The sequence below is a fragment of the Hyperolius riggenbachi genome, chromosome 4 (assembly GCF_040937935.1).
Source record: "Hyperolius riggenbachi isolate aHypRig1 chromosome 4, aHypRig1.pri, whole genome shotgun sequence".
NCBI lineage: Eukaryota > Metazoa > Chordata > Amphibia > Anura > Hyperoliidae > Hyperolius > Hyperolius riggenbachi.
In genome coordinates this window covers 66,020,021-66,036,665 of record NC_090649.1, presented here as the reverse complement: position 1 = coordinate 66,036,665, position 16,645 = coordinate 66,020,021, and the positions used below count along the sequence as shown (strand labels likewise).

The window sequence follows — 16,645 nt, the reverse complement described above, 5'->3', positions numbered from 1 at the left end:
GCAGTGGCAGGGAGTTCAACGGGGTGGGGACGGCTCTTGAGAAATCCTGCAGGCATGCATGGAAGTGGGAAATGCGTGGGGAAGTTAGGCAAAGGTCGTTGGAGGCAGGTTTGTTTCTGTGGGCGTGCAAACCGTGCAACCGCCCGTGCAATGGCTCTAGGTGGAGTGGCAGGAGCGGGGGGGGGGGGGGGGGGAAGAGCAGGCATAGCGTAACAACTCACCTCCGCAATCCCGACATGCAGCCTCTTTTTTCTTCCTCCCCCATGCGTCCATCACGTTGTTAACAACGCCCCCTGTGATGACGTAACCGCATGTCATTACAGGGGGGCACTTTTACTAATGCAAGGGGCTCCTGGGAGAGGAATAAGATAGAGGCTGCATGCAGAGAAAGTGAGTTGTAACTGCGCTATGCCCGCTCTCCCCCACCACTTTGCCTATGCTTGGCTACCTATGTACCTACCTATCTAACCAATACTGGTAGCAACTATACTGGCTATCTATACTGGAGGCACCTACCTAACTAACCTATACTGGGGGCACCTACCTATCTAACCTATACTGGGGCACTTACCTTTCTAACCTATATTGGGAGCACCTACCTATCAAACCTATACTGGGGGCAAACATACTGGCAACTAACTGGCTACCTATGCTGAAGGCACCTACCTAGCTAACCTATAGTGGGGGCACCTACCTATCTAACCTATACGGGGAGAACCTACCTATCTAACCTATACTGGGGTAACTATACTGGCTACCTATTTTGGAGGCACCTATCTAGTTAACCTATACTGGGGCAACTATACTGGCAACTATACTGGCTACCTATATTGGAGGCACCTACCTGGCTAACCTATACTGGGGTAACCTACCTATCTAGCCTATACTGGGGTAACTATACTGGCTACCTATTCTGGAGGCACCTATCTAGCTAACCTATACTGGGGGCAACTATACTGACTACCTATACTGGAGGCACCTACCTAGCTAACACATACTGGGGCAACTATATTGGCTACCTATAATGGAGACACCTACCTGGCTAACCGATACTGGGGGCACCTACCGATCTAACCTATATTGGGGCAACTATACTGGCTAACTATACTGGAGGCACCTACCTGGCTAATCTATTATGGGGCAACTATACTGGCTACCTATACTGGAGGCACCTACCTGGCTGATCTATTATGGGGCAAAGATACTGGCTACCTACACTGGGGGCACCTATGCCTGGCTACCTATACTGGGGGGACCTAGCACCGGCTACCTATACTGTGGGCAACTAGACCTGGCTAACCTATACTGCGGGCACCTATTCCTGGCTCCACGGGGAGGGGGGGTGGGCACAATCTTTACACCTTCACCCTGGGTGCAATTTAGCCTAGAAACTGGTTTATACCTGTGAACAAGCTCCGAGATGTAGGTATAGCAGACTTTGTGCACAGATTTATAGGCCAGGCATAAAATCTTAAAACTTATCCTGAATCGGTTCATGTTAGGTTGAGGGGAGTTAATAGTTTAAGCTAGGAACAGGAACTGTGGGGTTTAAAACTAATTATTAGCACTATCCCACCACTGCCAGCTCTGGTAAAAAACCCAATAAGGCTGACAACTTCAATGATGAGCCAAAATGTATGTGTGTTCGTAATTATGACAAAATTTGCAATTTTGTCATAACATTGTAATTTGTAATTATCAGAAAATGTGTAATTTGTTATTCGTAAGTTTGTGACGTAATTTTGCGTTAAATTGTAATTTTGTATTTAATTTATTGTTACTCGTAATCTTGTAATCTCTTGTAAAACAAGAAAATTACACAAAACTATGGGTATCACAAAATTGTAATTTCATGTTTCCGCCATGTTTTATGCCCCCCAAAAAAGGGAAATCGGATCTGAATTTTCACGCAAATTAAAAAAAGCTTTTGATATTTCTGTAGAAATTATCGTTTTTATCGAATTGCTGTAAAATCGGATCATTTTATTGTATCATGTGTCCACCTTTAGGCAGATATTACTTATAATTTCAGAATTAAAAGAAAAAGTATAATTTGCCGTTTTAAGAGGGGGGGGGGGGGGGGCTCCGTCATCCATGCGGAGGTGAATGCGCATCGGCGCGGGCGATCTCCTGCAAATCCCCGCCCAAGGACTTGACACCTATTAGGCGGTCCTGGGGCTGCCACCATGACGATGCCCATTGGCGTTAGGTGGTCCTTAGGTAGTTAAGCAGAATAACGCGTGTTAATCCTACCTAGTAGTGCTTGTAATGGGTCAATTATGATTACGCAAAATGTCACTTAAATTTTTCAATGTTACATATAACATACTATGTTTGTAAATCATAAGTACGCTTAAAATTACGCAATTACGCCTAATTTGCATAACAATATTTGCATCCTTTCACCAGTGTTCTGTGCATGCAGTTAAATATTCAATGCAAAATATTCAATCACGTTCAACAGCCAGTATACTGTAAATGAGTGAGTATTAGTTAATTATTCAATGCAAGAAAAAACTTTGTATGCAAAAAAAAAAAAATTGCGTTACACGGCCAGTATACCGCACATGCAGTAGTATTTTCTATGATTTACAAATTCAATGTGAAAAAAAAAATTGTATGTACATTTCGCATAAATAACGCTAAGATGCATAATTATTGTTAGCGATGGGGATTACTTGCAAAAATGTTGTGCATAATCCGCAAATTTTGCATTACGATTATGATGCATAATTGTGAATTATTAAGCGTAACTACACACAGGCGTAATTTATGCTCACCACTAGTCCTACTGCATGATGAGTAGAGTATAATGCATTGCATGTAGTGTTTAAACTCTGCTTTACTGATCCTACAGTAAGACTATACATATGTAATAACCCAGAGATGGAAACTTCTATCCAGACTATGCTATATTAAGTTCACCCTTGGTGGAGTGGTGTTACCCCTTTTTTTCTTATCTACGGAGAGCGACTTCTTAATCCTGAGTTGGATCAGGTCTAATCTCCCCACCTGCTTATACAGTGGTTGCTTTTAGGCACCCCTGCTTTGTGAGTATAGCTTAAAGTGAACCTCCAGACTAAAAATCTACTCAGCAGCACTGAAAATGCTTGGTGTTTCTTTAAGGGCCTGTTTCCAACAGCCACCGCGTACGGCTGTGAGACGCGCAGTGGCACTTCCTGGTCAGCGGGAACGCTGATGAATCCCAGAAGCTGTGCCATGCACGGTTATGGGATTCGCTGCCTCCCGCGTGAAAACTGAGGGCGGCGCCATTATTTCCTATGGCAGAGTTTCCCAGAGTGATTTGCCTGCGGAGGAAACTCTGCGGATTCGGCCCGGTTTCCGCGCTAGTGGAAATAGGCCCTAACAATTTCACAGCATCAGAACATGTTTTTCTTACCCAAGCCTCATTCTTAGCTGCACAGAAGCTAAGCTCTGCCCCATCAAAGAAATATGCCCGGGCATTTTTCCCCTGATGCTGTGCAAAGCATGACAGGATTTCTGATGTTATTGTTGCCTAGCGCGTGCAGCTGGGAGGGGTGATCAGGACACAGGACAGTTGGAACTGTGTCTTATGCTCCCTGTCCTTTTAACCAAAAAGATGGCTGCCCCCATGAAATTACAAATATTTGCCTGTACTTTTAAAACAGGGTGGGTAAGAGATTATATTGCCTATCTATTTTAATAAACCTAACTAATGTAACTTAATGACAGTATGTTTGTTTAGGGTGAAGTTCCTCTTTAATTACTCTACCATTCTCATGTAATTACCAGTACTTACTATACTATATTTGGCTCTTGGTGTCCCTATTCTGTGTTATCTGCAAGATGCTTCTGGACCCTGGATTCACAAGGTGAAGTGTATTTTTCCCTGGTTTTCCTAAACCTAGGTGCGTCTTATAGTCCGGAGCATTTTAAATGCTGAAAAATATGGTGATTTAGGAGTACATGGAATTTTATGCAGTTAACTTTAAATTTGCATGCAAATTTTCACATACCAAATGCTATTTTTTCAGTGTTTCTATTGACTTTCATTACATGCTATTCACACATTGAAAATGAAAAAAAATGCAACACTGAAGACCGTTTCAAAAATGCAGAAAATCTTATAAATGAATTGTCATGAAAAAAAAAAAATCTCAATGCAATGTCACTGAAATACTAGATCTCATATTATAAATGCGACAGTTTGGATGTTTGTTACTCAATCACGCAACAATGGCTGAACAGATTTGAATGAAATTTGGCACACACATAGTACATTACCTGTAATAACATACAGGATACTTTTTATCCCCATAATCAAAAAGTGGTCGGAGACAAATACAAATTTCACTGGGAAAATGTAAACTGCAGACATTCTTACACTGTTTATGGCAGGGTTCTCAAACTTTGCACAGTTGGTCACTAGGTGACTGGGATTAATATTCAGAAAAGTGGGTGGAGCCTACAAACGCCAATCAAAATTCACCTATTTATTTTCAAGGGGAATATTTAATTGCTACCATTCTTGCACCTGGTATAGTTGGTCATTGGGTGACTGGGGATCAAATTCAGAAAAGGGGGTGGAGCCACAACCATCTAATCAGGTTTGTTACATTTCAATGCAAATTATTGATGCCAAAGACCGGAAAGCTCACAAACTTGGTCATTGAGTAATTGAGTAATAGTGTGTTAGGGTTAGAAAAAGTGGGTGCAGCCAACACCCCCCAAATACATACCTGGGCAATGCCATGTCATCAGTGGGTGGAGACAAATACACATTTCACTGGGAAAATGTAAACTGCAGCCATTCTTACACTGTTTAGGTAGGGTTTTCAAACGTTGCATGGTGGGTCACCGGGATTAATATTCAGAAAAGTGGGTGGAGCCAATCAAAATTCACCTATTGATTTTCAAGGGAAATATTTAATTGCTGCCATTCTTGCACTGTTAATGGCAGTATGGCACAAGCCTCAAACCTGGTACAGTTAGTCAATGGGTGTCTAGGGTTCAAATTCAGAAAAGGGTGTGAAGTCACAGACAATCAGATTTGTTTCATTTCAATGCAAATGATTGATGCCAAAGACTGCAAAGTTCACAAACTTGGTCATTGAGTAATTGAGTGATTGTGTATTAGGGTTAGAAAAAGTGGGTGCAGCCAACACCAGTCAAATACATACCCGGGCAAGGCCGGATCATCAGTGGGTGGAGACAAATACATACCCAGGCAAGGCCGGATCATCAGTGGGTGGAGACAAATACATACCTGGGCAAGGCCGGATCATCAGTGGGTGGAGACAAATACATACCCGGGCAAGGCCGGATCATCAGTGGGTGGAGACAAATACATACCCGGGCAAGGCCGGGCCATCAGCTAGTGTGCAATAAATGTAAAAGTTGCAATCCTGCATGATGCACAGAAATTCTGTTGAGTGTAAAAGGGGCCTTATACTTTAGATTACAGCAATACTCACCATTGCCATAGGGGTGCCAGAAATTCTGATAATCTCATTAAATAAAAATGTGAGCCTGTGAAGTTTTGGATCATCATAGTCAAATCGATATCCAAGCAATATAGACACAATGATATTGGCCACAGCAGTATTGGTGATTGCTGTGTTTTCAAATGGTTTTCCTACAATAAAAGCAAGCATATACATTCTTAGTGGACAATTCATTGAAGCTTCATTAGATTATACACAGAATATGATTTTTTTTTTCAGGCCTTTCAAGGCTTCTCTCACTATGGAACTTCCTCACTCCTTTAGGTCAGAGCAGTGGTCTGCTTTGCAGCGCAGGAAGATTTGGGCGCAGCCGGCGCCACCATAGACTGTAATAGGAATTACGGTTATAGTGGCGCTCAGTGAGTAACGTCAGCGCCATCAGAAGACAGAGCTGAAGTTGCTATTAAAACACAATAATTTGGCCTCCAGCAAGAGCTGGAAGCCGAATTACATCATTCCCCACCATCCATGGCGGCCTGGAGGGGGAGTAGTAATTAACGCGGCCGGGACTTGTGCAGAAGCAGGATCAGCCATATACGTAGGTCTAACAGTGCTGATTTCAAATGTATGCCTTTAGGTTGAGCACATTAGTACATTCTGATTCCGATTTTTAATCTTTACTGCATGCTGCGTTTTTTGATCCGTTTTTCTGTTGAATGTATTCAGGGAAAATCGGAATTGAAAATCGGAATTGGAATCAGAAAACGGATTTGCAGTGTGCAGAGATCCTTATAGGACAGTTTTTACGCCCTTCAGTGAAGCGGCAGAGAGCAGCGTGGTGAACGCGTACGTGAAGGAAAAGACGGCAACGGTGAAGGAGACGGTGAGCAAACAGAAGACAGCTGAGAAGACGGACCGAGGCAGTCAGTGGGTGAGTATGCTTGGGATGTCACTCAGCATGCACTGTAGCACTGCACTGCACGGAACTCCGGGGGTCTGTTTTTACTTTCCCCACATGCTGGAAGAGACTGGAAGCCCCTATTCCTCCCTACATATACTTGAAACATCTATGCCTGGTTACCTATATTGGGGGTCCCCATTCCTGCCTGCATATATTGGAAACATCTATGCCTGGTTACCTATATTGGGGGTCCCTATTCCTGCCTGCATATATTGGAAACATTTATGCCTGGTTACCTATATTGGGGGTCCCTATTCCTGCCTGCATATACTGGAAACATCTATGCCTGGTTACCTATATTGGGGGTCCCCATTCCTGCCTGCATATATTGGAAACATCTATGCCTGGTTACCTATATTGGGGGTCCCTATTCCTGCCTGCATATACTGGAAACATTTATGCCTGGTTACCTATATTGGGGGTCCCTATTCCTGCCTGCATATACTCAGTATATGCAGTATATATTGATTGATTGATGATTAGAGCCGCTGCTACACTGCACACTTCAAATAGTGAAGTCTGGTAGCCATAGAAATGGACAACAATAGGTGTCCGTTTCATTGCCAGCTTCGCTACAGGGGTCCTTGCTGGGCAGTGTCATCAGTGAGGCTGCGTCCCTAGTCTCCACAGCAGTTGCGTCCCACCAAAGAGGGAGGTTGCGGTCCACTCTGCGCAGGAGATAAATTGCTGCTCTTTACGGTGGATGGGGATCTGTGTAACTGCACGATTGTGCGGTTGAAAGTTGGAACAATCCTACCAGCGCAGCACAGAGGGGTAAACTGTAACGGCAGATAAATCAGCAGGGACAGATGCCTCCTACAACTAAATGGATTAGCCTGAGTCGCGTCAGTAAGGTAAACCTGCCAATGTGACTCTAAAAGTATACAAGGATGATGTCAGTGTAAAAAAAAAAAATCATCTGCCTCATTACATGTTACGTACTATGCTCTACATACAGCTATAAATATTACAGTGACAAAAAAACAAAGAATTTAGCCATGGTGCCCCTTTAAGGCCAGTTTCAGACTGCGGATTGGTATTAGCGGTGCCAATTCTTCGGAGATTACTGCGTTAGTACGTGGCAATTTCTGTCTGGCAGCCGGCCAAGCAGGAAGTGAAACTCACTTACTGTGGCCGAAGCGATCATAATGCACGGAAGCGTATTGCTAAAATACGCTTCCGCATATTGCGCAATGCGTAAAACTTGCGGCGGGCAGTTTTGAAAACATGTGTCGCCATAGACTTACATGACTTCTGGTCCTCCGCAGGTCACCGCAGAACTGCACAGTAACGTAGATTTGCACTTGTGTTGGGGATGCCTCGAAAACATCACTCCAATCGCTTCACGCCGCACTGCGTCTGTATGAAAGGCCCCATACACTTTCATTGCCCTGCGGTGGGGTGCGGTATAAATGCTGCACTGCACCGCCACAGTGTGAAAGGATCTTAAAGGTATGGATGAGAACCTTCATCCCTTAGGCAGAACACTAAAGATGGGTCATGGGTGGGTCTTCCAGCATGACAACGACCCAAAACACATGGCTAAGGAAACAAAGGAGTGGCTCACGCAGAAGCACATGAAGGTCCCTGAGTGGCATACATGTAAAAAAGGCGTCTGGAAAAAAGGGTGCAGGGGATTGCTGCTAGTAAAATATTGCTAAACTTAGCGATATACTACTACTGCATTTTGATAGTAAAATATCGGAAATATTTGCCTATATTTTACTGTGGCTAAACCTAACCCTACTTTCACACAGAACCCCATCCCAGGTGGTGCCTAACCCCAAGACCCCTCCCCCGTGGGTACCTAACCCAAAGACCCCCTTGCCCCCGGTTGTGCCTAACCCTAAGACTCCCACCTTGTGGGGCCTCAACCCCCCCTTCCCTTGGTGGGGCCTAACCCTAAATCTAGTGGTGGCCATAAACTATTCCTATGTGCAATTATACATCATAATTCACAATTACTCATTGTAATCCTAATGCAAATTTTGCAGATTACGCATACATTTTTTGCATGTAAACGTAATCGATAAAAGTAAGCATGTTCGTTTTTACTCATACGAACAGATTTTTTGCATAGAATATTTAAATAATACCCATGTGTGCAGTCTACTGGCTGATGAACGAAATTTTTACGCATGCAAACACTTTTTTAGGATTGAGTAGTTGAATAATAGCCGTGCATGTGCAGTATACTGGGTGGCTGATGAACGCAATTTTTTTTCGCATACGAACGCATTTTTTGCGTTGAATAGTTCAATAATAGCAGTGTTAGTGCAGTATACTGGCTGATGAATGCAATTTTTTTCACATCCGAATGCATTTTCACATTGAATATTAAACTAATAGCCACGCATGCACAGTACACTGGCGAATTTATGCGAATCATGTGTAAGAACCGGCGTATTTACGATTCACAATCGTAATATGCTGTACATAATGTAATTGCAGTTATGCAATGCGTAATTGTGAAAAACTATGCAAACTTTTGCGTAATCGTAATTGACCTATTACAAGCACCATTACCTAAATCCCCCTCTTAATGCTAACCCCCCCCTTTCCACAATATGCGGCTATGAAGGTAAATTTCAGCACCCGGAGGCGCCCGATTAGTGGCAAGAGGGGGCAATTTCCGGAGACAGACTTGTGATAAAAAAAATTGGCTTGCAGATAAAATATCCACAAGTCAATTTTTTTTTGCAAGTCTTTCCTTGTAAATTGCCCCCTCTTGCCCCTAATCGGGCACCTCCGGGTGCCAAAATTTACCTTCATAGCCGCATATTGCAGAAGAGGGGGGGTTAGCTTTAGGAGGGGGATTTAGGTAGTGGTGCAATTTAAAAATAGACCAATAGAGTTCTGCAGAGGTGGAATCTCATTAGTCCATTTTCACGCTGCATACATTTGCATACATAATTTGAATAATCTTGCATGAACTCGGAATCATTTACTTCTCATTAGGGATGCTCATTTGGATTCCGCAGAACTGAAATTTCCGAATTTCCGACCAGAAATTAGCTTACCACATCGGAAATCGGAAATCTGATTTCAGGCGGAAACTTGGTAATTTTAGCCCAATCACAGAGCTTGGAAGCTTTAGACCAATCAGAGAATGGAAACATTTTTCGCAAAAATCAGATAAATGTGGTAATTTTAGACCAATCACAAGACTAGGAATCTAACAAGTTTTTTTTTTTAGTCTTGTAATTGGCTTAAAGTTTCAGAGTTATTCTGAATTCTGTGGTAAATCACGGCATTCTCTGATTGGTCCAATACTACAGAGTATTTCTGATTTCCGAGCCTTGTGATTGGCCTAAGTTTCCGCAAATCAGATTACCATTGGTATGCTGCGGTATCAATAATCTACATTTTTGGAAATTGTATTTTATACGGAATCGTAAATCGGCATTTACGACCATCCCTTCCTCTCATTGACCACCCCAGGGGCGTTGCTAGGATCCTAAGAGATCTGGGGCACTTTTGGGCACCCCAGCCAGAAAATGGGTGTGGCCATGCACCCAGGGGGGTGCTTGGGGGCGCTCGAGCACCCCCTAGAATTGTCCAAGCACCCCCAAAGCACCCCCTGGAGTGAACTGACTTCAGGCGTCTAAAAGACGCCAAGTCAGTTCACACAGCGGCAGCACGGAGCAGCAGGCAGGGCTACGGTAAGATGGCTGCCCGGAGCCCTGCTCTGCAGACTTCGAGTCTGCAGTGCATGGCTTTGGGCGGCCATTTTCCCGTAGCCCTGCTCTCTGCACGCAGGCAGGAAGTCTCGTGACGTCGGGAAGGAAGAGGATCGTGGACGCGCGGGCGCTGCCCGCCACAAGGAGGTCGGGACAGGAGGTCGGGAAAGAAGGTCTTCTGGCTGTAGGTGAGTAAATGGGTTTTTCTTTTCTTTTTCAGGTGGTGCTGATTGTGGTCAAAACTGCTGAGGAAGGATTGTGCATATTGGGGTCATATCTGCTACGGATTGTGCATATTGGGGTCATATCTGCTACGGATTGTGCATATTGGGGTCATATCTGCTACCGATTGTGCATATTAGGGTTATATCTGCTACCGATTGTGCATATTGGGGTCATATCTGCTACCGATTGTGCATATTGGGGTCATATCTGCTACGGATTGTGCATATTGGGGTCATATCTGCTACGGATTGTGCATATTGGGGTCATATCTGCTACGGATTGTGCATATTGGGGTCATATCTGCTACGGATTGTGCATATTGGGGTCATATCTGCTACGGATTGTGCATATTGGGGTCATTTCTGCTACCGATTGTGCATATTGGGGTCATTTCTGCTATCGATTGTGCATATTGGGGTGTTATCTGCTACCGATTGTGCATATTGGGGTCATATCTGCTACCGATTGTGCATATTGGGGTCATATCTGCTACCGATTGTGCATATTGGGGTCATATCTGCTACCGATTGTGCATATTGGGGTCATATCTGCTACCGATTGTGCATATTGGGGTCATATCTGCTACGGATTGTGCATATTGCGGTCATATCTGCTACGGATTGTGCATATTGCGGTCATATCTGCTACGGATTGTGCATATTGGGGTCATATCTGCTACGGATTGTGCATATTGGGGTCATATCTGCTACCGATTGTGCATATTGGGGTCATTTCTGCTACCGATTGTGCATATTGGGGTCATTTCTGCTATCGATTGTGCATATTGGGGTGTTATCTGCTACCGATTGTGCATATTGGGGTCATATCTGCTACCGATTGTGCATATTGGGGTCATATCTGCTACCGATTGTGCATATTGGGGTCATATCTGCTACCGATTGTGCATATTGGGGTCATATCTGCTACCGATTGTGCATATTGGGGTCATTTCTGCTACCGATTGTGCATATTGGGGTCATTTCTGCTACCGATTGTGCATATTGGGGTCATATCTGCTACCGATTGTGCATATTGGGGTCATATCTGCTACCGATTGTGCATATTGGGGTCATATCTGCTACCGATTGTGCATATTGGGGTCATATCTGCTACCGATTGTGCATATTGGGGTCATATCTGCTACCGATTGTGCATATTGGGGTCATTTCTGCTACCGATTGTGCATATTGGGGTCATTTCTGCTACCGATTGTGCATATTGGGGTCATTTCTGCTACCGATTGTGCATATTGGGGTCATATCTGCTACCGATTGTGCATATTGGGGTCATATCTGCTACCGGTTGTGCATATTGGGGTCATATCTGCTACCCGTTGTGCATATTGGGGTCATATCTGCTACCGATTGTGCATATTGGGGTCATATCTGCTACCGATTGTGCATATTGGGGTCATATCTGCTACCGATTGTGCCTATTGGGGTCATATCTGCTACCGATTGTGCATATTGGGGCCATATCTGCTACCGATTGTGCATATTGGGGTCATATCTGCTACCGATTGTGCATATTGGGGCCATATCTGCTACCGATTGTGCATATTGGGGCCATATCTGCTACCGATTGTGCATATTGTGGCCATATCTGCTACCGATTGTGCATATTGGGGCCATATCTGATAACGATTGTGCATATTGGGGTCATATCTGCTACCGATTGTGCATATTGGGGCCATATCTGCTACCGATTGTGCATATTGGGGCCATATCTGATAACGATTGTGCATATTGGGGTCATTGGACGTGTTTTTTGTTAAAATCTGCTCACATTACGTGTATTTTCTTGAGAAAACCTGCACAATTATGTGAATTTTCTGGGGAAAGGGTCACCAAAACTTCTGTCTTTGCGTTGCACTTTTAAAGGGAACCCGAGGTGAGAATAATATTGAGGCTGCCATATTTATCTCCTTTTAACCACTTAAGGACTGCAGTCATAAAACCCCTTAAGGACCAGAGCCTTTTTTTCCATTCGGACCACTGCAGCTTTCACGGTTTATTGCTCAGTCATACAACCTACCACCTAAATGAATTCTACCTCCTTTTCTTGTCACTAATACAGCTTTCTTTCGGTGCTATTTGATTGCTGCTGCGAGTTTTAGTTTTTATTATATTCATCAAAAAAGACATGAATTTTGTCAAAAAAATGACTTTTTTAACTTTCTGTGCTGACAGTTTTCAAATAAAGTAAAATTTCCTATACATTTGAGCGCGAAAGTTATTCTGCTACATGTCTTTGATAAAAAAAAAACCATTCAGTGTATATTTATTGGATTGGGTAAAAGTTATAGCGTTTACAAACTATGGTGCAAAAAGTGAATTTTCCCATTTTCAAGCATCTCTGACTTTTCTGCGCACCTGTCAGGTTTCATGAGGGGCTAAAATTCCAGGATAGTACAAATACCCCCCAAATGACCCCATTTTGGAAAGAAGACATCCCAAAGTATTCAGTGAGAGGCATGGTGAGTTCATAGAAGATTTTATTTTTTGTCACAAGTTAGCGGAAAATGACACTTTGTAACAAAAAAAAAACAAAAAAAAAGTTTCCATTTCTTCTAACTTGCGACAAAAAAAAAATGAAATCTGCCACGGACTCACTATGCTCCTCTCTGAATACCTTGAAGTGTCTACTTTCCAAAATGGGGTCATTTGTGGGGTGTGTTCACTGTCCTGGCATTTTGGGGGGTGCCTAATTGTAAGCACCCCTGTAAAGCCTAAAGATGCTCATTGGACTTTGGGCCCCTTAGCGCAGTTAGGCTGCAAAAAAGTGCCACACATGTGGTATTGCCGTACTCAGGAGAAGTAGTATAATGTGTTTTGGGGTGTATTTTTACACATACCCATGCTGGGTGGGAGAAATATCTCCGTAAATGACAATTGTTTTCTTTTTTTAACACACAATTGTCAATTTATAGAGATATTTCTCCCACTCAGCATGGGTATGTGGAAAAATACACCCCAAAACACATTATACTACTTCTCCTGAGTACGGCGATACCACATGTGTGGCACTTTTTTGCACCCTAACTGCGCTAAGGGGCCCAAAGTCCAATGAGTACCTTTAGGATTTCACAGGTCATTTTGAGAAATTTCGTTTCAAGACTGCTCCTCACGGTTTAGGGCCCCTAAAATGCCAGGACAGTATAGGAATCCCACAAATTACCCCATTTTAGAAGGAAGACACCCCAAGGTATTCCATTAGGAGGATGGTGAGTTCATAGAAGATTTTTTTTTTTTGTCACAAGTTAGCGGAAATTGATTTTAATTGTTTATTTTCACAAAGTGTCATTTTCTGCTAACTTGTGACAAAAATAAAATCTTCTATGAACTCACCATACTCCTAACGGAATACCTTGGGGTGTCTTCTTTCTAAAATGGGGTCATTTGTGGGGTTCCTATACTGCCCTGGCATTTTAGGGGCCCTAAACCGTGAGGAGTAGTCTTGAAACCAAATGTCGCAAAATGACCTGTGAAATCCTAAAGGTACTCATTGGACTTTGGGCCCCTTAGCGCACTTAGGGTGCAAGAAAGTGCCACACATGTGGTACCGCCGTACTCAGGAGAAGTAGTATAATGTGTTTTGGGGTGTATTTTTACACATACAGATGCTAGGTGGGAGAAATATCTCTGTAAATGACAATTATTTGATTTTTTTTACACACAATTGTCCATTTACAGAGAGATTTCTCCCGCCCAGCATGGGTATGTATAAAAATACACCTCAAAACACATTATACTACTTCTTCTGAGTACGGCGATACCACATGTGTGACACTTTTTTGCAACCTAGGTGCGCTAAGGGGCCTAACGTCCTATTCACAGGTCATTTTGAGGCATTTGGATTCTAGACTACTCCTCACGGTTTAGGGCCCCTAAAATGCCAGGGCAGTATAGGAACCCCACAAGTGACCCCATTTTAGAATGAAGACACCCCAAGGTATTCCGTTAGGGGTATGGTGAGTTCATAGAAGATTTTTTTTTTGTCACAAGTTAGCGGAAAATGACACTTTGTGAAAAAAAAAACAATACATATCAATTTCCGCTAACTTGTGACAAAAAATAAAATCTTCTATGAACTCACCATACTCCTAACGGAATACCTTGGGGTGTCTTCTTTCTAGAATGGGGTCATTTGTGGGGTTCCAATACTGCCCTGGCATTTTAGGGGCCCTAAACCGTGAGTAGTCGTCTTGAACCCAAATGTCTCAAAATGACCTGTGAAATCCTAAAGGTACTCATTGGACTTTGGGCCCCTTAGCACAGTTAGGCTGCAAAAAAGTGTCACACATGTGGTATCGCCGTACTCAGAAGAAGTAGTATAATGTGTTTTGTGGTGTATTTTTACATATAACCATGCTGGGTGGGAGAAATATCTCTGTAAATGACACATTTTTGATTTTTTTTACACACAATTGTCCATTTACAGAGAGATTTCTCCCACCCAGCATGGGTATGTGTAAAAATACACCACAAAACACATTATACTACTTCTCCTGAGTATGGCGATACTACATGTGTGACACTTTTTTGCAGCCTAGGTGCGCTAAGGGGCCCAACGTCCTATTCACAGGTCATTTTGAGGCATTTGTTTTCTAGACTACTCCCCACGGTTTAGGGCCCCTAAAATGCCAGGGCAGTATAGGAACCCCACAAGTGACCCCATTTTAGAAAGACGACACCCCAAGGTATTCCGTTAGGGGTATGGTGAGTTCATAGAAGATTTTATTTTTTGTCACAAGTTAGTGAAAAATGACACTTTGTGAAAAAAACAATAAAAATCCAATTTCCGCTAACTTGTGACAAAAAATAAAATCTTCTATGAACTCATCATACACCTAACAGAATACCTTGGGGTGTCTTCTTTCTAAAATGGGGTCACTTGTGGGGTTCCTATACTGCCCTGGCATTTTACGGGCCCAAAACTGTGAGTAGTCTGGAAACCAAATTTCTCAAAATGACTGTTCAGGGGTATAAGCATCTGCAAATTTTGATGACAGGTGGTCTATGAGAGGGCAAATTTTGTGGAAACGGTCATAAGCAGGGTGGCCTCTTAGATGACAGGATGTATTGGGCCTGATCTGATGGATAGGAGTGCTAGGGGGGTGACAGGAGGTGATTGATGGGTGTCTCAGGGGGCGGTTAGAGGGGAAAATAGATGCAATCAATGCACTGGGGAGGTGATCGGAAGGGGGTCTGAGGGGGATCTGAGGGTTTGGCCGAGTGATCAGGAGCCCACACGGGGCAAATTAGGGCCTGATCTGATGGGTAGGTGTGCTAGGGGGTGACAGGAGGTGATTTATGGGTGTCTCAAGGTGTGATTAGAGGGGGGAAATAGATGCAAGCAATGCACTAGCGAGGTGATCAGGGCTGGGGTCTGAGGGCGTTCTGAGGTGTGGGCGGGTGATTGGGTGCCCGCAAGGGGCAGATTAGGGTCTAATCTGATGGGTAACAGTGACAGGTGGTGATAGGGGGTGATTGATGGGTAATTAGTGGGTGTTTAGAGGAGAGAAGAGATGTAAACGATGGATTTGGGAGGTGATCTGATGTCGGATCTGCGGGCGATCTATTGGTGTGGGTGGGTGATCAGATTGCCCGCAAGGGGCAGGTTAGGGGCTGATTGATGGGTGGCAGTGACAGGGGGTGATTGATGGGTGGCAGTGACAGGGGGTGATTGACAGGTGATCAGTGGGTTATTACAGGGAAGAACGGATGTAAATAATGCACTGGCGAATCGATAAGGGGGGGGGGGGGGTTGAGGGCAATCTGAGTGTGTGGGCGGGCGATTGGGTGCCCGCAAGGGTCTAATCTGATGGGTAACAGTGACAGGTGGTGATAGGGGGTGATTGATGGGTAATTAGTGGGTGTTTAGAGGAGAGAATAGATGTAAACGATGGATTTGGGAGGTGATCTGATGTCGGATCTGCGGGCGATCTATTGGTGTGGGTGGGTGATCAGATTGCCCGCAAGGGGCAGGTTAGGGGCTGATTGATGGGTGGCAGTGACAGGGGGTGATTGATGGGTGGCAGTGACAGGGGGTGATTGACAGGTGATCAGTGGGTTATTACAGGGAAGAACGGATGTAAATAATGCACTGGCGAATCGATAAGGGGGGGGGGTTGAGGGCAATCTGAGTGTGTGGGCGGGCGATTGGGTGCCCGCAAGGGTCTAATCTGATGGGTAACAGTGACAGGTGGTGATAGGGGGTGATTGATGGGTAATTAGTGGGTGTTTAGAGGAGAGAATAGATGTAAACGATGGATTTGGGAGGTGATCTGATGTCGGATCTGCGGGCGATCTATTGGTGTGGGTGGGTGATCAGATTGCCCGCAAGGGGCAGGT

At 44.0% G+C, this 16,645-nt stretch overlaps 1 protein-coding gene across 1 annotated transcript in view; it reads right to left on the bottom strand.

The window, feature by feature from the left end:
- The window catches only part of LOC137571263 (cytochrome P450 2K6-like), a 113,904-nt gene that overhangs the window by 53,954 nt on the left and 43,305 nt on the right, over positions 1 to 16,645 (bottom strand). The window contains exon 4 of the mRNA XM_068280142.1: positions 5,457 to 5,617. Within this exon, the coding sequence (XP_068136243.1) occupies positions 5,457 to 5,617 (161 nt within the window). The remainder of the gene's footprint in view (positions 1 to 5,456; positions 5,618 to 16,645) is intronic.